This window comes from Eschrichtius robustus, chromosome 14, assembly GCF_028021215.1.
Source record: "Eschrichtius robustus isolate mEscRob2 chromosome 14, mEscRob2.pri, whole genome shotgun sequence".
In the NCBI taxonomy this organism is placed as follows: domain Eukaryota; kingdom Metazoa; phylum Chordata; class Mammalia; order Artiodactyla; family Eschrichtiidae; genus Eschrichtius; species Eschrichtius robustus.
This window is the reverse complement of record NC_090837.1, coordinates 18,298,170-18,316,571: the sequence shown is the minus strand read 5'-3', so window position 1 is coordinate 18,316,571 and position 18,402 is coordinate 18,298,170. Positions and strand designations below refer to the sequence as shown.

The following is an 18,402-nucleotide window of genomic DNA, read 5'->3' as shown; positions in this document are numbered from 1 at the left end:
TTTAGGTCTGAAATTAGGTCCTTCCTATCCTTTAGGTGTTAAGATGGTTTTTCTTTTCATTTTTAAATTTATTTATTATTTTTGGCTGCGTTGGGTCTTCGTTGCTGCCCGCGGGCTTTCTATAGTTGCGGAGAGCGGGGGGCTACTCTTCGTTGCGGTGCGGGGGCTTCTCATCACGGTGGCTTCTCTTGTTGTGGAGCACGGGCTCTAGGCGTGCGGGCTTCAGTAGTTGTGGCACACGGGCTCAGTAGTTGTGGTTCACGGGCTCTAGAGCTCAGGCTCAGTAGTTGTGGCACACGGGCTTAGTTGCTCCGCGGCATGTGGGATCTTCCCGGACCAGGGCTCGAACCCGTGTCCCCTGCATTGGCAGGCGAATTCTTAACCACTGCGCCACCAGGGAAGTCCCGGTTTTTCTTTTATGAAATGATGGAGACAGTGGATGTGTGGTGGTTTTTTGCGTCCTTAATAACCAAAATTAAAAATTTCCAGGAATTCCCTGGTGCTCCAGTGGTTAGGACCCCACGCTTTCACTGCTGAGGCACAGGTTCAGTCCCTCGTCTGGGAACTAAGATTTTGCAAGCCACGTAGCACAGCCAGAAAAAAAAATTTTTCCTATCCAATACATATTCCCCTGCAATTTTCAGGCCCCAAATATGCAAGATCAGGGACCATTTCCCTTAATGAACAAGCTATGGTGTTCAGTTAGGAAATTCAAGCGTGTACAACAATTCTGTTGGTCACCCAGTCCAAGTGGAATACAATCAGTAATGTGGCACATATATTTATAAATGCACCAAACAATGAGAAATATAACAACAAATTTTTTGTATCATACCCAAAGCAATAATTTATGAAGAGGAAGAGATAAATTTCAAACAGAATCAATGATTAGGCTCTTGGATTATTTGATAATCAAGTTAAGAAGAGGAGTAAACCCTAACATATTGAAGGAATATACAAATTTCTGACCAGTTTCACAAGAAATCAGGATAACAGAAAACTATAGGTTTTCATTATAGGTTATTAGCATTTTTTATGTATATTTATTTTTTACCTTTTAAAAAAAATTATATTTCACTTACAGTGTTGGGTTAGTTTCAGGTGTACAGCAAAGTGATTCAGTTATACATACATATATATGTTTTTTTCAGATTGTTTTCCATCTATGTGGAAAGAAAAACAGGCCTTTTTGAATCAGGAGTTTGTGACAAACCACAGCAAGGCATTCATGTGGCGTTAAGACATTTAAAAAAATTCATCCTGTAGGTGGATAGTTGTGGCCTCCTCAGTATCACTGTGGGATTCCTCTTCTAAATGACAGTAAAACCACTTTTGTACACCACCACCCATATGTGCAAGTGTAAGGCCATCTTCCTAGGAATAATTGCTCAATTTGAGTTTAATTTCCTTACCGTTTGTTTTCCTGATTTCACAGGGTCACCCCTTTAAGCCTCCAAAAATCACATTAACTGGATCCTTTTTTTTTTTTTAAACATCTTTATTGGAGTATAATTGCTTTACAATGGTGTGTTAGTTTCTGCTTTATAACAAAGTGAATCAGCTATACATATACATATATCCCCATATCTCCTCCCTCTTGCGCCTCCCTCCCGCCTTCCCTATCCCACCCTCTAGGTGGTCACAAAGCACCGAGCTGATCTCCCTGTGCTATGTGGCTGCTTCCCACTAGCTATCTATTTTACATTTGGTAGTGTATATATGTCCATGCCACTCTCTCACTTCATCCCAGCTTACCCTTCCCCTGCCCCATGTCCTCAAGTCTATTCTCTATGTTCCAAAATATAGTAGAGGGAGGAACACTCCCAAACTCATTCTACGAGGCCACCATCACCCTGATACCAAAACCAGACAAAGATGTCACAAAGAAAGAAAACTAAAGGCCAACATCACTGATGAGCATAGATGCAAAAATCCTCAACAAATACTAGCAAACAGAATCCAACAGCACATTAAAAGGATCATACATCATGGTCAAGTGGGGTTTATCCTAGGAATGCAAGGATTCTTCAATATACGCAAATCAATCAATGTGATAAACCATATTAACAAATTGAAGGAGAAAAACCATACGATTATCTCTATTGAGGTAATACTGATTACCTATTGAGATGCAGAAAAAGCTTTTGACAAAATTCAACACCCATTTATAATAAAAAAAACCCTCCAGAAAGTAGGCACAGAGTGAACTTACCTCGACATAATGAAGGCCATATATGACAAACCCACAGCCAACATCGTTCTCAATGGTGAAAAACTGAAACCATTTCCTCTACGATCAGGACGAGACAAGGCTGCTCCTAACAAAGGCTCTGATGCTAATCCTAACTAAGGCCTGACACTACTGCTAACTCAGGCCATGGCACTAATCCTATCTCAGGCCCTGACACTGTCCCTAACTAAGGCCCTGACACTACTCCTAACTCAGCCCCTGACACGATTCCTAACATAGGCTCTGACGCTAGTCGTAACTAAGGCCCTGACCCTGTCCCTAACTAAGGCCTTGACACTACTGCTAACTCAGGCCCTGACACTGTCCCTAACTAAGGCCCTGACACTACTCCTAACTCAGGCCCTGCTAGTCCTAACAGGGCTTTGAGAAGGATAGGTGTTAGCTCTTCTCTAAATGTTTGATAGAATTCACCTGTGAAGCCATTTGGTCCTGGGCTTTTGTTTGTTGGAGATTTTTAATCACAGTCTCAATTTCAGTGCTTGTGATTGGTCTGTTTATATTTTCTATTTCGTCCTGGTTCAGTCTCAGAAGGTTGTGCTTTTCCAAGTATTTGTCCATTTCTTCCAGGTGGTCCACCTTATTGGCATACAGTTGCTTGTAGTAATCTCTCATGATCCTTTGTATTTCTGCAGTGTCCGTTGTTTCTTCTCCTTTTTCATTTCTAATTCTATTGATTTGAGTCTTCTCCCTTTTTTTCTTGATGAGTCTGGCTAATGGTTTATCAATTTTGTTTATCTTCTCAAAGAACCAGCTTTTAGTTTTATTGATCTTTGCTATTGTTTCCTTCATTTCCTTTTCATTTATTTCTGATCTGATCTTTATGATTTCTTTCCGTCTGCTAACTTTGGGGGTTTTTTGTTCTTCTTTCTCTAATTGCTTTAGGTGTAAGGTTAGGTTGTTTATTTGAGATGTTTCTTGTTTCTTGAGGTAGGATTGTATTGCTACAAACTTCCCTCTTAGAACTGCTTTTGCTGCATCCCATAGGTTTTGGGTCATCGTGTTTTCATTGTCATTTGTTTCTAGGTATTTTTTGATATCCTCTTTGATTTCTTCAGTTATCTCTTGGTTATTAAGTAGTGTATTATTTAGCCTCCATGTGTTTGTATTTTTTACAGATTTTTTCCTGTTATTGATATCTAGTCTCATAGCGTTGTGGTCGGAAAAGATACTTGATATGATTTCAATTTTCTTAAATTTACCAAGGCTTGATTTGTGACCCAAGATATGATCTATCCTGGAGAATGTTCCATGAGCACTTGAGAAGAAAGTGTATTCTGTTGTTTTTGGATGGAATGTCCTGTAAATGTCAATTAAGTCCATCTTGTTTAATGTATCATTTAAAGCTTGTGTTTCCTTATGTATTTTCATTTTGGATGATCTGTCCATTGGTGAAAGTGGGATGTTAAAAGTCCCCTACTATGATTGTGTTACTGTCGATTTCCCCTTTTATGGCTGTTAGCATTTGCCTTATGTATTGAGGTGCTCCTGTGTTGTAATTTGATCTTTTAAGGCCCACGTAGCTTCCCCAGATGGTCTTTTGAGCTTCAAAATTAAGTTGTTGAGAGAACTCTTCCAGCCCAGGAATTCTTAAGAACTCCCTATTTCCTATGGGATAATGGGCGGGGGGCTCACCTAAAAATAAGTCATGAAGGAGGTGCATCCAAGTGTCAGTGCTGTGGTTCCCTGGTGAGCAGATTATTGTTTATGTGATGGTTCTTCTTTTGTTTTTTGTTTGTTTGTTTGTTTGTTGGGTTTTTTTTGCAGATCTGCCCCAGATATGAGCTGCCCCTTTGCAGCACTCAGCATTACAGCAGAAGTGAATGGGTCCCTGAGAACTACAAGCTGTTATGGGGGGAAGCGTGGCCTGAACACCTGGGGCCCCCCTCACCAAAACACCTCCATAGTGACCACAGGACCCGGCACTAAGAATAACCCTGTGTTTGCAGGCACGATTGCCCCTGCCTTAAGTCAGAACCTGGAGGTGCTCCAAGGCAGAGCCCTCTTGTTGCAAGTAGGGAGCCCGGTGACACCAAAGGCAAAGCTATGCTGAGATGTAGGCTCTGGCCTTTGCTACCGGTGGTCCTGCTTCTGCCAAGGGCACAATGAGGAGCAGCCTTGTCATTAGGGTCCCCTCATCACCTGCCCAGGCTCTTTTGGACACAGAACTGTCAGGCCATCACCCAGCTCACTTTCCTCTGCTTCAGGATCCACACTTCTGGAGTCTAGGAAGCAAAAGCCGACCTGAAAGAACAGTTTGCTTGAGAAGCCGCCAGAGCTTGGGTTCCTGTATCCTGGACCTTGCTTCTGCTCTGTCTTCGTTTCTTTTATAATTTTTAAAAATTAATTAATTAATTAATTAATTTTTGACTGCGTTGGGTCTTTGTTGCTGTACACAGGCTTTCTCTAGTTGTGGAGTGCGGGGGCTACTCTTTGTTGCGGTGCGCAGGCTTCTCATTGCAATGCTTTCTCTTGTTGTGGAGCACGGGCTCTAGGTGCTCGGGCTTCAGTAGCTGTGTCATGCAGGCTTCAGTAGTTGTGATTCGCGGGCTGTAGAGCACAGGCTCCGTAGTTGTGGCGCACGGGCTTAGTTGCTCCGCAGCATGTGGGATCTTCCCGGACGAGGGCTCGAACCCGTGTCTCCTGCATTGGCAGGCAGATTCTTAACCACTGCACCACCAGGGAAGCCCTCTGTCTTCGTTTCTAACACAAATTTATCTCTCATTTGTGCATTCCTCCAGGAAACTGGAAACCCAAGACCTTGAAGGGAGTGTGAAGAGAAGGAGGCAGAATGAGGGCAAGCAGAAGATACCTCGTGCCCAGATCTTGGTTTCTAATGCCACACTCCAAAAGAAGAAACTAAGGCTTCCTGGAGAAGTAGCTGATTCACAAGGAGGCAAGATTCACAAAACAGGCCGGTGCTTGCAATGCCTACTGAGACCCTACCCCATCATCTTTATTATTATCATTATTATTTTCTATTTTGTGAAAAGGTAACATATGTTCATAATAATTTTTTAAAAAGCACACTGCTGGAGGGACTTCCCTGGTGGTCCAGTGATTAAGACTCCGTGCTCTCAATGCAGGGGGCACAGGCACGGGTTCAATCCCTGGTTGGGGAACTAAGATCCCACATGCCACGTGGTGCGGCCAAAAAAAACCCCAAACGTACTGCTGGAAAGAGCACACAATTCAAAGTAAGTCTCCTTCCCATACATTAGTAAAGGGAGAAAGACCCATCGGCAAAGAGAACGGAGCCACACACAGCAAGAGAAAATCAATAACCTTCACACAGCCAGAGATGCTATTCGGCTTGTCCTTTTTTTCTGTCAAATCCGCCCCGCATATCTTCCATCAATTTAAGTGACTCAGAGTGAGTGTCTTTCCTGTCCCAAGAGCCTTGACTGAGATCTGCTTTAGCAGCTCGATGACATAATTTTATCACTTCGGTAAATTAGCGATCATATGTACTTACATGGCATGTATACCAAGAGTCTCCATAAACACGATGTCATTTGATTCTTATCTTCACAGGTGCACTGGGAGATAGATAGACAAGTAGAATTAACACCTCTCCCATTTTATAGATGAGAAAAATGAGGCTTAGAGGATAAGGAATGATGTTCAGAAGGCAATGCCTGTGGCACAGGAACCAGGACATCCTGGAGCCCTCAGAGACCATCTGGAACACTTTTCTCTCCCACCTTCTCTAGGCCTCACTCATAGGCACACTCCTGAGCCACATACTCTTCGTTCTGCTTCAGTAGCAATGTTCACACCAAATAACTTCAGCCCTCTGGCTACAGCTGATTGGAGCAGATAGGGCCACCTGACCCAGGATAGAGTCAGTTCATTGGCTAGGCTAAGCCAATCAGATTTTGAAGTTTGGCGACTGGAGACGGGTTTTTTTATAAATTTATTTATTTATTTTTGGCTGTGTTGGGTCTTTGTTGCTGAGTGTGGGCTTTCTCTAGTTGCGGCGAGCTGGGGCTACTCTTCGTGGCGGTGTGTGGGCTTCTCATTGCAGTGGCTTCTCTTGTTGCGGAGCACAGGCTCTAGGCATGTGAGCTTCAGTAGTTGTGGCACGAGGGCCCAGTAGTTGTGGCTCGTGGGCTCTAGAGTGCAGGCTCAGTAGTTGTGGCACGAGGGCTCAGTAGTTGTGGCTCTTGGGCTCTAGAGCACAGGCTCAGAAGTTGTGGCACATGGGCTTAGTTGCTCCGCGGCATGTGGGATCTTCTTAGACCAGGGCTTGAACCGATGTCCCCTGCATTGGCAGGTGGATTCTTAACCACTACGCCACCAGGGAAGTCCCTAGAGACTATTATTTCTTGAGCATTTTCTGTATGCCAGGAATATGGCACTTGGCATCCATTTCATTCTCACAACAAGCTTATATTGATCATTATTGCCCCCATCTTATAAATGAGGAAACTGAAGTTCAGGAAGGTTAAGGGACATGATCAAGGTCACACAGCTGGCAAGTAGCTGAGTTGAAATTCAGTCTTGTGTATGTCTGACCAGAGACTGTGGTCTTAACCAGTATGTGGTGCTGCCTCCCTGAGTGGACCCCAGAGCTTTCTCAGCCACCCCACTTTCGATACCCCAGTATTCAACTTACTGACCAACATGTAATTCCCCAAATGTATCATACTGGCTGTCACCTCTGAACCCTGCATGTGTTATTCCTTCTGCTTTTCATGCCCTGGATCTGTCACCTCCTAACAGCCAGACCTTGGGCTTTGTTACTCCGTCTCATTGACCTCAGTTTCCTTGTGTGTAGAATGGGAAACACTGATTGTAACCTTTACCTCGTAAGGACAATATGAGGATCAAGTGATGACTGTGAAACCACTTTATAAACTTTGGCAATACTCCCCCAAACTGTCTACAGATTAGTACAATCCTTAGGGAAAATCCCAACACCGTTTTTGCAGAAATGAAAAAACTGATCCAAAAATTCATATGGAATATCAAGAGTCCCCAAATAGTCAAAACAATCTTTAAAAAGAACAAAACTGGTAGATTCACACTTCCTTACAGTTATCAAAACTGAGGTGCTGGAACAAGGATAGTTATATAGATCAGCTGAATAAAATTGGGGGCCCAGAAAGGATACCATACATCTATGATCAACTGGTTTTCAAGAGGCTGCCAAGACCATTCAATGGAGAAACAATAGTTTCTTTTTTTTTTTAATTGGAGTATAGTTGATTTACAATGTTGTGTTACTTTCTGCTGTACAGCACAGTGAATCAGTTATACATATACATATATCCACTCTTTTTTTAGATTCTTTTCCCATATAGGTCATTACATAGTATTGAGTACAGTTCCCTGTGCTATACAGTAGGTCCTTATTACTTAACTATTTTATATATAGTAGTGTGTATACGTCAAGCCCAATCTCCCAATTTATCCCTCCCCCCACACTCCCCACTGCTAACCATAAGATTGTTTTCTACATTTGTAACTCTATTTCTGTTTTGTAAATAAGTTCATTTGTACCATTTTTTTAAATTCCACATATAAGTGATATCATACGATATTTGTCTTCTTTGTCTGACTTACTTCACTCAGTATGACAATCTCTAGGTCCATCCATGTTGCTGCAAATGGCATTATTTCGTTTGTTTTTATGGCTGAGTAATATTCCATTGTATATATGTACCACATCTTCTTTATCCATTCCTCTGTTGATGGACATTTAGGTTGCTTCCATGTCCTGGCTATTGTAAATAGTGCTGCAGTGAACACTGGGGTGCATATATCTTTTTGAACTATGGTTTTCTCTGGATATATATCCAGGAGTGGGATTGCTGGATCATATGGTAGCTTTATTTTTAGAAACAATAGTTTCTTGAAAAAAGGGTACTGGGACAACTGGATATCCACATGCAAATGAAGTTGGACCCTTACCTCACACCATATATAAAACTTAACTCAAAATGGATTGGAGACTTAAATATAAGAGCTGTACCTATAAAACTCTTAGAAGAAAACATAGGGGCAAATAGGCATAACCTTGGTTTTGGATATGGTTTCTTAGATATGGCATCAAAATCACAAGCAACAGGGACTTCCCTGGCGGTCCAGTGGTTAAGACTCCATGCTTCCAATGCAGGGGGCACAGATTCGATCCCTGGTTGGGGAACTAAAATCCCACATGCCCTGTGGAGTGGACAAAAAAAATTTTTTTTTTAATCACAAGCAACAAAAGAAAAAATACATAAATTGGACTTTATAAAAATTTAAAACTTTTTTTGCACTATCTCAATAGGCTGCTATCAAGAAAGAGAAAAGATAGCCCACAGAATGGAAGAAAATATTTGCAAGCCATATATGTAATAAGAGTCTAGTATCCAGAATACATAAAGAATTCATACAGCTCACCAACAAAAAGACAATTCAATTTAAAATGAGCAAAAGACTAGAATAAAACTTCTCCAAAGAAGTTATACAAATGGCTCACAAGCATATGAAAAGATGTTCAACACCATTAGTCATTAGGGAAATGCAAATCAAAATCACAATCAGATACCACTTCACACCCACTAGGATGACTATAATTTTTAAAAATGAAAATAAGTTTTGGCAAGGATGTGAAAAAATTGAAATCCTTGTACATTGCTGGTAGGAATACAAAGTGGTACAGTCACTATGGAAAAGAATATGGAGGTTCCTCAAAACGTTAAGCATAGAATGACCATGTGACCCATGTCTTAGTCAGTTTGGACTGTTATAACAAAATACCATAGACTAGGTGGCTTATAAACAACAGAAATTTATTTCTCACAGTTCTGAAGACCAGAAAGTCCAAGATCGAGGCACTGACAAATTCAGTGTCTGGTGAGAGCCCACTTCCTGATTCATAGATGGCTATCTTCTTGCTGTGTCTTCACGTGGTGGAAGGGGCCAAAGAGCTCTCTGGGGTCTCTTATAAGGGCACTAATCTCATTCATGAGGGTTCCATCCCCCTGACCTAATCACCTTCAAAAGGTCCTACCTCCAAATACTGTCACACTGGGGATTAGGTGTCAACATATAAATTTGAGGGGAACATCAACACTCAGTGTACAGCACCCAGCAATTACACTCCAAGTTAAATAAAAATATTTGTCCACATAAAATCTTGTACACCGAAGTATACAGCACTATCCATAGCAGCATTATTCACAACAGCCAAAAGGTGGAAACAATCCAAATGTCCATCCACTAATGAATGGAGAAACAAAATGTGGTATGTCCATAAAATGGAAATTCTTAAGCCATAAAAAGGAATGAAGTACTGATACATGCTACAACATAGATGAATCTCAAAAATATGGTATGTCAAAGAAGTTGGACACAAGGCTACCTACTGGGTCATTTAACTTACATGAAATCTCCAGAACAGGCAAACTGATAGGTACAAAAAGCAGATTAGTGGTTGCCAAAAGTTGGGGGAAGGGGGAAATGTGGAGTGACTGCTTAATGGGTACAGGGTTTCCTTTTGAGATGAAGAAGTGTTCTGAAACTAGAGAGTGGTGATGGCTTCATCACACTGTGAATGTACTAAATGCCACTGAATTGTCCACTTTAAAATGGTTAGAATGGTGAATGTTATGTGACTGTTACCACAGTAAATTAAAAAGGCTTGCTGATGGATAGAATGTGGGATGAGAAGGTAAGAAGGAAATCAAGACTCTCCTGGGTTTTTTTAGGGAGTTACGGACTGGAGGAGCCTTAAGTACTCACTGTGTTACAGTCTCCACCACATCCATTCTCTTCTTTGTCTAGGCATGCTCATTCCCACTCCAGGGGCTTTGCACCTGCTCTTCCATGTGCCTGGAATGATCTAGATGTATATTTATTGACATAGAGAGATGTTCATTTTTAAGTGAAAAAGCAGGTCACTTTTTTTTACAAATGTTCATGGAAACAGATGAACACATTACATAGAATAATTTTATCAGCAAGGTGTTTTCAACTGCAAGTAAGAGAAAACTCTAGGTCAATGACTTCACAATAGGGTCATGCCGTTGTGCCAGTAATCAGTGTATTGCTTTTCAACTCCAAATTCTTTCTTCCATAGTGAATGGAAGTGTTCAGGGGTCTTTGGCCATAAGCCACAGAAGCTGACTTTGGCTAACTTAAGCAGAAGGCAATAAATTGGAAGAAAAACGGGCATTCCCCGAGTCCAAGGCAGGCGCCTCCATAATAATCAAGACTGCATTAAGATTGTCTTTTCGGGTTCGAGCCCTGGTCCGGGAAGATCCCACATGCCGCGGAGCAACTGGGCCCGTGAGCCACAGCTACTGAGCCTGCACGTCTGGAGCCTGTGCTCCGCAACAAGCGAGGCCGCGATAGTGAGAGGCCCGCGCACCGCGATGAAGAGTGGCCCCCGCTTGCCACAACTAGAGAAAGCCCTCGCACAGAAACGAAGACCCAACACAGCCATAAAAAATAAATAAATAAATTTATTAAAAAAAAAAAAAAAAAAAAAAAAGATTGTCCTTTATACTGAGCACGATGCTGAGTTTTCTCAGTAGAGGGCGCTAAAGAGACACTGCAGGAGAAACAGGCCTTTCTCACTGGTTCCCGCAGCTGCACCAATGGTCAGCAGCACAGGTATGAGGCAAAGCCTGGGTAGCCGTGAGTCAGATGGTGGAATTCTCAGACCCTGAGGAGGGCTTTGGGATCTTTCCAAGCTGATCTTAGGTGATGGCGCCCCTAGTGGTGAGCGGTCTAACTTCAGCGGAGAGAGCCAAGCTCCTGGTTCAGAAACCTGAGCAAATCCAGGTCCCATAGATGCCCATCTTCCTGTTGCTATTAAAGCAAGCTTCATCAAGTCCTTCTTTTTGGATGAAAAGCTCCAGGTGTTCAAGGAGGGACCATCACAGGTCACCTATCCATGCCTAGTGCTTGGCAGAAGGAAAAACATGGGTTTTGAGAAATGGCTCCCCACAGTGGGGCCTGGGCATCCTACTTTTCTAAAGTACCCCAATTATCCTAGGGGCACAGTCAAGGATAGAACCACTGGATCAATCTCTTGAGCCCTGAGGTCAGAATTCTGACTGCTGTTCACTTGGCGTGTTACCTTTTTTTTTTTTCTTTTGCCAAGAGGCAACTGTTTCTCATACTCTGGGCACCTGCACTGGAGATAGTGGGGTGGGGGGAGTGTGATTGAGACTCCCCTCCCACAGAAGGAGCAGGCTGTGTGACCCAGGCCAGACCAATCAGATGCTCCCTCTCTGGAACAGGGCCTTAAATAGATGGAGCTCCTCTCACCTGAGTGGTGGTGCTCTAAAACATACAGTCTTTGTCAGACGACTATTCCCAAGAGTCTCTTTCTGGCCTTCCAGAGCTGCCTTGGTTTCATCCCACTTCTGAGTCTTCCAGCCTCCCTTGGACTCTGGGAATGCCCATTATCCTTCCAGTCTATTCCCTTTTGCTAAGTTAGCCAAAGTCAGCACCTGTGGCTTATGGTCAAAGGTCCCTGACACTGACAAATGGAAAAGAGGGGACTCTGGATCCATGGCTGCAGGGAGAGGGCACACTCTGAGCTGTCCTCAGTCCTTCTGAAAGGAAAACTGAATAGTGGGGGGCCCTCTGGGGCAGGATGCAAATCCTAAAGTGGACTTCAAGGCCTTACAGGACCTTGGCCCACCATTGTGCTCCTTGTTTGTGCCACTCCAGCCCCACTGGCCTCTCAGCTTGTCATCACACTCAGTGGGCGCACTCCTACCTCAGGGTCTTTGCACTTGCTGTTGTTCCCTTTGCCTGGAATGCTCTTCCTCCAGGAATCCCCACAGCCTACTCCTTTGCCTTTGCTCAAATGACACCTCTTCAGTGGGGCCTCTCTCAGCTACCCCACTTCAAAATACAAAACCCACCCGTCTGGGCCCTCCCTCTCTGCTTTGCCTACTTAATTTTTCTCCAGAAGCTTCCATCATACTATATCATCTGCTTATTTATTTTGTTGTCTATTCCCTAAGCCCCACAAAGTGAGGCATTTTGTCTGTCTTGCTCACTTCAGTATCCCCAGCACAGTAACCTGGCACATAGTAGGCGCTCAATAAATATAGATCTGAGATGCATCCTGGGTGGATGCAGTCAGGAACTTGGTGGAAAAAACCTTGGTCCCAAAGAGCTCATTGCCTGCCCAGCCCTGGAGATCCTGGCTGACAGGTGCCCCTATTGGGGTCCTGCCAGGACCCCACTCTCCCAATGACCTGCATGTGGGGGAGGGAGCCCCTCAAGGCCTGGCATCTCCTGGATGGAGAACCGGTGTGCCTTGGAAGATTCTTAATAATACCACATACCTCAAAGATATGGCGGGTTCAGTTCCAGATCATCACAAAAAAAGCATGAATAGCGAAATAAAGCAAGTCACACAAATGTTTCAGTTTCCCAGTGCTTATAAAAGTTATGTTTACACTATACTGCAGTCCATTAAGTGTGCAATAGCATTATGTCTAAAAAAAATGGACATACCTTAATTTCAGAATACTTTATTGCTAAAAAATGCTGTCATCCAAGCCTTCATTGAGGAGTCAATCTTTTTGCAGGTGGAGGGTTTGAAATATTGTGAGAATTACCAAAATGTGACAGAGACACAAAGCCAACGAATGCTATCGGGAAAATAGCACCGATACACTTGCTAAATTCAGGGTTGCCACAAACTTTCCATTTGTAAAAAACAAAACAAAACAAAACCCACAATATCTGCAAAGTGCAATAAAGGGTATAAGACACAAGCAATACTTAAGCTGAAAATAGACTGAAATCTATAAGTTGATTGGGAAAATGTGAACACTGACTGGAAATTTGTTGTTATCAAGAATTTAGTGTTAATTTTTTAGGTCTGATAATGAGATTGGGTTTTGTTGTAAACAAAAAGAGTTCTTATATTTCAGAGATACATACTGAAATATTTATAGATGAAATGATAATGGTGTCGGGGGTAGGACACAAATGAGGTATAAAAAAGAAAAGATTGGCTGTATATTAATAACTGGGGATGGGTAAATCCGGTTTATTACGCTATTCTCTCTACTTTTATATATGTTTGAAAATGTCCATGGTAAAGTTTTTAAAATGAAAAAAAAAAAAGCAAAGCAGAATAAAACGAGGTATGCCTGTAATAATAATAGTAACAACAGTAATAGTAGCAGCACAGCTATCTTTTATGGTTGCTGGCCTTTTTTTCCTAGGGGTGTGTTAAGCGCTTTACATTCAGTACTTCATTTAAGTCTCATATTATTCCCATGAGGTGATCATATTATACCCACTTTAAAGATAAGAAAACCGAAGCTAGTAGAGTGTCGATAGTAGCCCCACCGTCTCCCGCCACTTCCGAGCCTGGCACACAGCAGACACTGAATAAATGATGCTGTCCTTCCCGGCCCCATAGAAGTCGGGTGGGCATGGAGCGGGGCGGGGGGGAGGGCGGTCCCTCTGGAGGGAGGTCCAGGCGCGGGATGCGCGGGATGCGCGGGGGTGAGCGTGTGTGTCGGGCCGCGCGGAGCCTCAGCGAGGGCCTGGGCGGCCCAGCGTGGCTCTCCGGAGGGTGGGGCAGCCGCGGCCGGGCCTGACGTCTGGCGCCTTGACCGTCGCTCGGCGCTCGCCCCGCCCCGCCGCGGCCGCAGCAGCCGGGAGAAGCCCCTAGGAGCCACCGCCGCCGGCCGCACTCGGATCGCAGCGCGCGCAGCCATGGCTTCGGGGCTGGCGGGTAAGGGGACTCGGGGCGCCGGGGCGGCGGGAGGGCAGCCCCGAGCCGCGGCCCCCAGCCCTCGGCTGACCGGCAGTTCCCCCGTGTCACCCCACAGAGGCGGAGACCCGGCAGAGGTTGCTGCGCACCGTCAAGAAGGAGGTAAGTGCCGGGCGGGGGCGGGGGCGGGGGCGCCACCCCCAGGGCAGGGAGCCACCGCAGCCACCCCGAAAGCGTCTGCAAAGGAGCGGTGGCCTCCTGGGGTGTGGAGCTACCCTGCGTGGGTGCTGACCCCACGGGGCTAGAAGCGGGTGAGCTTGGGGGTGGGATTATTGGTGGGGGGCCCTGGGTGTTTTTGTGCTGTGTGCAGGGGCGACTGCTGCGTGAGGGCCCTCCAGGTGGCGGCACACCTGGATGTGTCTGAGTAGGAGCCCCTCTTGTGGAAGAGCAGGGTGGTGGGTCTCGCCAAGGTGAGAAAAGCACCTGAGGGGGGCTGACAGGGCATGTTGTCAGGGGCGGGCCGGATGGGGCTGCAGCAGGAGCACCAGACTTTGGGAAAGGGGAGAAAGTCGCTACGGGGAAATAAAGCCCCCCCACCTACCCCCTCCCCGAAATTCTCAGTCCTTGGAGCCACCCCCAGGAGCCAGGGGACTCCCTCCCTGAGGGTCCCAGGTCAGTGGGTTACTCCATTTGAGGCATGTGCGCATGCTCCCCTGGCAGGCAGGGCCCCCTGACCCCCACCCCACCCCACCCTCGAGCGAGGGTGAGAATTAGTCAGGGTTCAGCTGCCCCTCTGCCCCTTCACTCTCCCTGGGGTTAGACGGGAGCCCAGTCTAGCCTTTAGAGTTAATAGTTCATGACTTCTCGGAGAGCGGGAGAATCTATAGTGATGGGTGCCTGGGGAAGCATTTAGATACCTGGACTGCGTGTGTTTTTTTGTGTGTGTATGTGCATGCACATGTCTGTGTGGGTGAGGACATGTAGCTGTGAGTATGTGTATCTGAGAACATGTGTGCATCTGCCTGGAAATATCTAAGTATCTCTATGTGTACATGCATCCGTGTGTCTGTGTGTTTATCTGTTTTTGTGATTATGATGTGTATCTGTGTGATGCGGGAATCTCTGTGAATGAGTGAGGTTGTGACTGTGTGTGTGCATGGGACATGGGATGCATGAGTCTGTGTGTGAATGAGTGAGGCTGTGACCGTGTGTGTGTGTGTGTGTGTGTGTGTGTGTGTGTGTGCATCGCCCTCCTCATGTCACCCCGCATCCCTCCACATGGGACCCCATTGCTGCTGAGCCTGCCTCACATCTGCATCCTGAGTGCTCAGCCCTAGACCAGGAATGGCCGCAGACCTTGGGGGCTGACCTGATCCTGTGCCTCTGTGTATGTTGAGGGTGTCAGTATCTGGTCACAGTGCTGTCCACCAAGAAGCCCCTCCCCGCACGGTGGCGGATACCACCAAGGGCAGCCTGGAGGCTGGAACCTGTTGCTGCCCCTCCCCACTTGGGGAGCGTGGGCGTGTGTCTGTGCGTATGTCTCTGTGTGTGGCATGTCCCATTGTTGCTAAAAGAATCAGCTCCAGGCTGACTGCACATTCTAGCGTTTCTGAATAAGGAGACATACAGGCTACATGGAATCCCTCAGAAAGGCCCAGAACTTTTCAGCTCAGGCCTCTTAGAGACCCCTGTGGGGACCTGAAGAAAGCTCTGTCTAGACCCTCTTTCCATCAAAACCTACATATTCTGATTGTTTCGGGGGAAAGTGTGTATAGACCTCCCCCGCAAAACCCTTCAGGTTAAAAACCTGCAATTTTTTTGTTCATTGTTTAATTAAACCTAGGTGTAATATGTGCTCCCCAGATCTTTTCACCTGGAGTGGCTGTGTTTTTAAGGAAATGCTTGACTGGTTCAACGAGGGGTTGGGGGAGGGGACCTACAGGCAGAAGAGCTTGTGAACATCTTGGAGGGAGTGCTTCCCGGCTCTGGGCAGGCCTCCAGCTGGGGCCCCGAACCCAGCTCTGCTACCAGCTCCCTCGATGCCCTAGACGAGTTCCTTCCCCTCTCAGGGACTCAGTTTCCGTATCTGGAGGAGGAAGCGTTGGTTCGGTGTCCCTGGAGGTCCCATCTGTGTCAGTCTAGTTTGGGTTATTGGCCAGGCTGTGGGGGACTTCCCCTTGGCGGCCAGCGGTCTGGGGCTGCATTCTGTCTCCTGGGAGCAGCTGAGTTTGGGGCTTGGGATGAGCTTTCTGCCTGGCTCGAGGTCGAGGCCATCTCCTGGTCAGAGGGACTTCTTGGCATCCTGCTTGATGCCTGGGTGGGGGCCGGGGGGGGCGGGGTGCAGAGGCAGAACCTTGCACGTTTCGGCAAAGGACCTCGGGTGCCCATTGACCCCGATCTGCAATCAGAAGGCAAGACTTATAGTTGCAAGTTGATGGCTGTTTCTAAATTTTGCATTTCTTGGGGCACATCGTTTTAGTAATTAGTGCTTCCACTTACTGGGGTCTACTCTGTGCCATATCCTGTGTGCACAGTAATTTTATGAAGTGAGTGAGGTTGTTCCCATTTTCAGACAAGGAAACTGAGGCTCAGAGAAGAGGAGTGAATTCCTCAAGAACACACAGCCCAGAAGGGACTTATCCCCCAGGCCTGTCTGGTGTCAGAGCCAGGCTCTTACCCCCTAAATCACAAACATGCCCATCCACATCTACACAGTGCTACAATCTCAGCATGTGTGGGTGGTATAATTTCCATTGTGCAGATGAGAAAACTGGCCCAGAGAGAGTAAGCGATGTTTCAAGGGCACAGAACCAGTGAAGGGGGACAGTCTTCTGTCTGTGAGCCCCCTGTTCAGCATGGGTGCCCCCAAGGACATGGTGACAAATCCATGCCCCCCAAAGCAGATCTCCTCTCTCCTTTCCTTCCTCTGCCTACCTCTTTGGAGAGCATCTCCAATGGAATGGTGAAAGGGAGCTCTTTGCTTAGGAAACTGGGAATTGATTAAGGTCTTCCTGCTCTCCACCCTCTGGGTTCAGAACCACATCCCTGCCTGTCACAGCCTCGCCCAGAGGCCCCTCCCATCCTTCTTTCTGGAAGGGGCGGCTTAACAGTCAGTTTCTGTAGATAAGCCAGGCAGGTCTGCAAACTTTGTCTGAGCCACTGAAGCTACAAAGGCTAGTAGAGCCTGTGGGGCTGGACGTTCCATCTAGTGCTGACTCAGCTGGGCTCTGTGGATCCCACAGTGAACAAGATTGGCCCTGCGCTCTGGGGGCTGACATTCCAGTACGGTGGACAGACCCTGACAGACATCCGAATGTAATGAAAAGGATGATTGCAGGCTGTGCACTGAGGTCTGAAGTAGAAGCACTTGGCATCACAAGAACATATAACTGCATGCAGGTGGCTCAGGAGGGCTTCCCGGAGGAAGTGATGTTTAAGAAGATGTGTGAAGGATAAGTAGGCTTTTTAGGTGAAGGTATGAGGTAGCAAGAGACAGAGGAAAACCATTCCTGGCAGAGGGAACTGCACATGCAAAGACTTTGTGGCTGGAGGGAGCACTACAGACAAGGAATGGAAGGATTAGGAAGTGGCTGGAGTGCAGAGAGAAAGGCGAGTGGCGCCACATGCAGAGGGGGCAGAGCATGTGGTCCTATCCTAAAAGCAAGAGGAAAGGAGTGGGGAGGACATGAGGAATATGGAAAGAAGAGGGTGGAGCCGAAACTCTTTGCTTATCAATTGTACAACTTGGACAAGCATCTGTCTTTACCTTCACACGTATCTGGGTTTCAGTTTAGTCATAATGGGGGTGAAAATTACTCACCTATCAGGATAAACCATGTGAAAACACCCACCACGTTAGTCTGAGCTTCTCCAGGACAGGAATCTTTTTTTTTTCTGTCTCCCCAGCGCCACCCAGGGAAGGCTGGGGACAGCGTGGCCTCAGCATAATTTCCACCAGTTAAATCCAACCAGCTCTGTCCTAGCTCCTTCCTGGCTCGATTAGCCGTCCCCTCCTTTTCCCTCCCCGCCTCCACCCCTTAATTTTGTTTTGGTTCCCAGAGCCTCAGGGACTGGCTTCCCGTTGCCATGACGACTGCCACTAAAGGAGCCAGCCACGTGACACGAGTTGATAACGGAAGCAGAGTGACTAACTGCCTTGTTTTCCTGCCTCCAGGCTGGGCCTGGGAGGCCTCTTAATTGGAGGGGAGAAGGCAGGGCCTTGTGGGCCGGAGGAGAGACCCTGGGAAAGAGGCAGGGGGATGAGGTGGATGCTAGAGAGGAAGCTGCGTGTAGCTCTGCACACTGGAACTGGTGTGAGGGCTGTCCTGGGGAGCCATCATCACAGTGGCTGAGCTGGGCTTGTCTGGGGACTCAGCCTCCCAGCTCCTGAGTGGGGGATCATGAGAGGGGAGGTGGGTGGGACGTGTTGAGAAGGTTGGAGGAAATCAAGAGGGAAACAACTGAT

The 18,402-nt window shown here is 46.3% G+C and overlaps 2 protein-coding genes across 2 annotated transcripts in view; one reads left to right on the top strand and one right to left on the bottom strand.

The window, feature by feature from the left end:
• PIWIL3 (piwi like RNA-mediated gene silencing 3) overlaps window positions 1-13,941 on the bottom strand; it is a 53,138-nt gene extending 39,197 nt beyond the window's left edge. Inside the window, 1 exon segment of the mRNA XM_068562421.1 lies at window positions 13,823-13,941. Within this exon segment, the coding sequence (XP_068418522.1) occupies window positions 13,823-13,941 (119 nt within the window).
• The window catches only part of SGSM1 (small G protein signaling modulator 1), an 80,015-nt gene continuing 75,515 nt past the window's right edge, over window positions 13,903-18,402 (top strand). Inside the window, exons 1-2 of the mRNA XM_068562590.1 lie at window positions 13,903-13,958; window positions 14,056-14,099. Of these exons, the coding sequence (XP_068418691.1) occupies window positions 13,940-13,958; window positions 14,056-14,099 (63 nt within the window). The 5' untranslated portion in view covers window positions 13,903-13,939. The remainder of the gene's footprint in view (window positions 13,959-14,055; window positions 14,100-18,402) is intronic.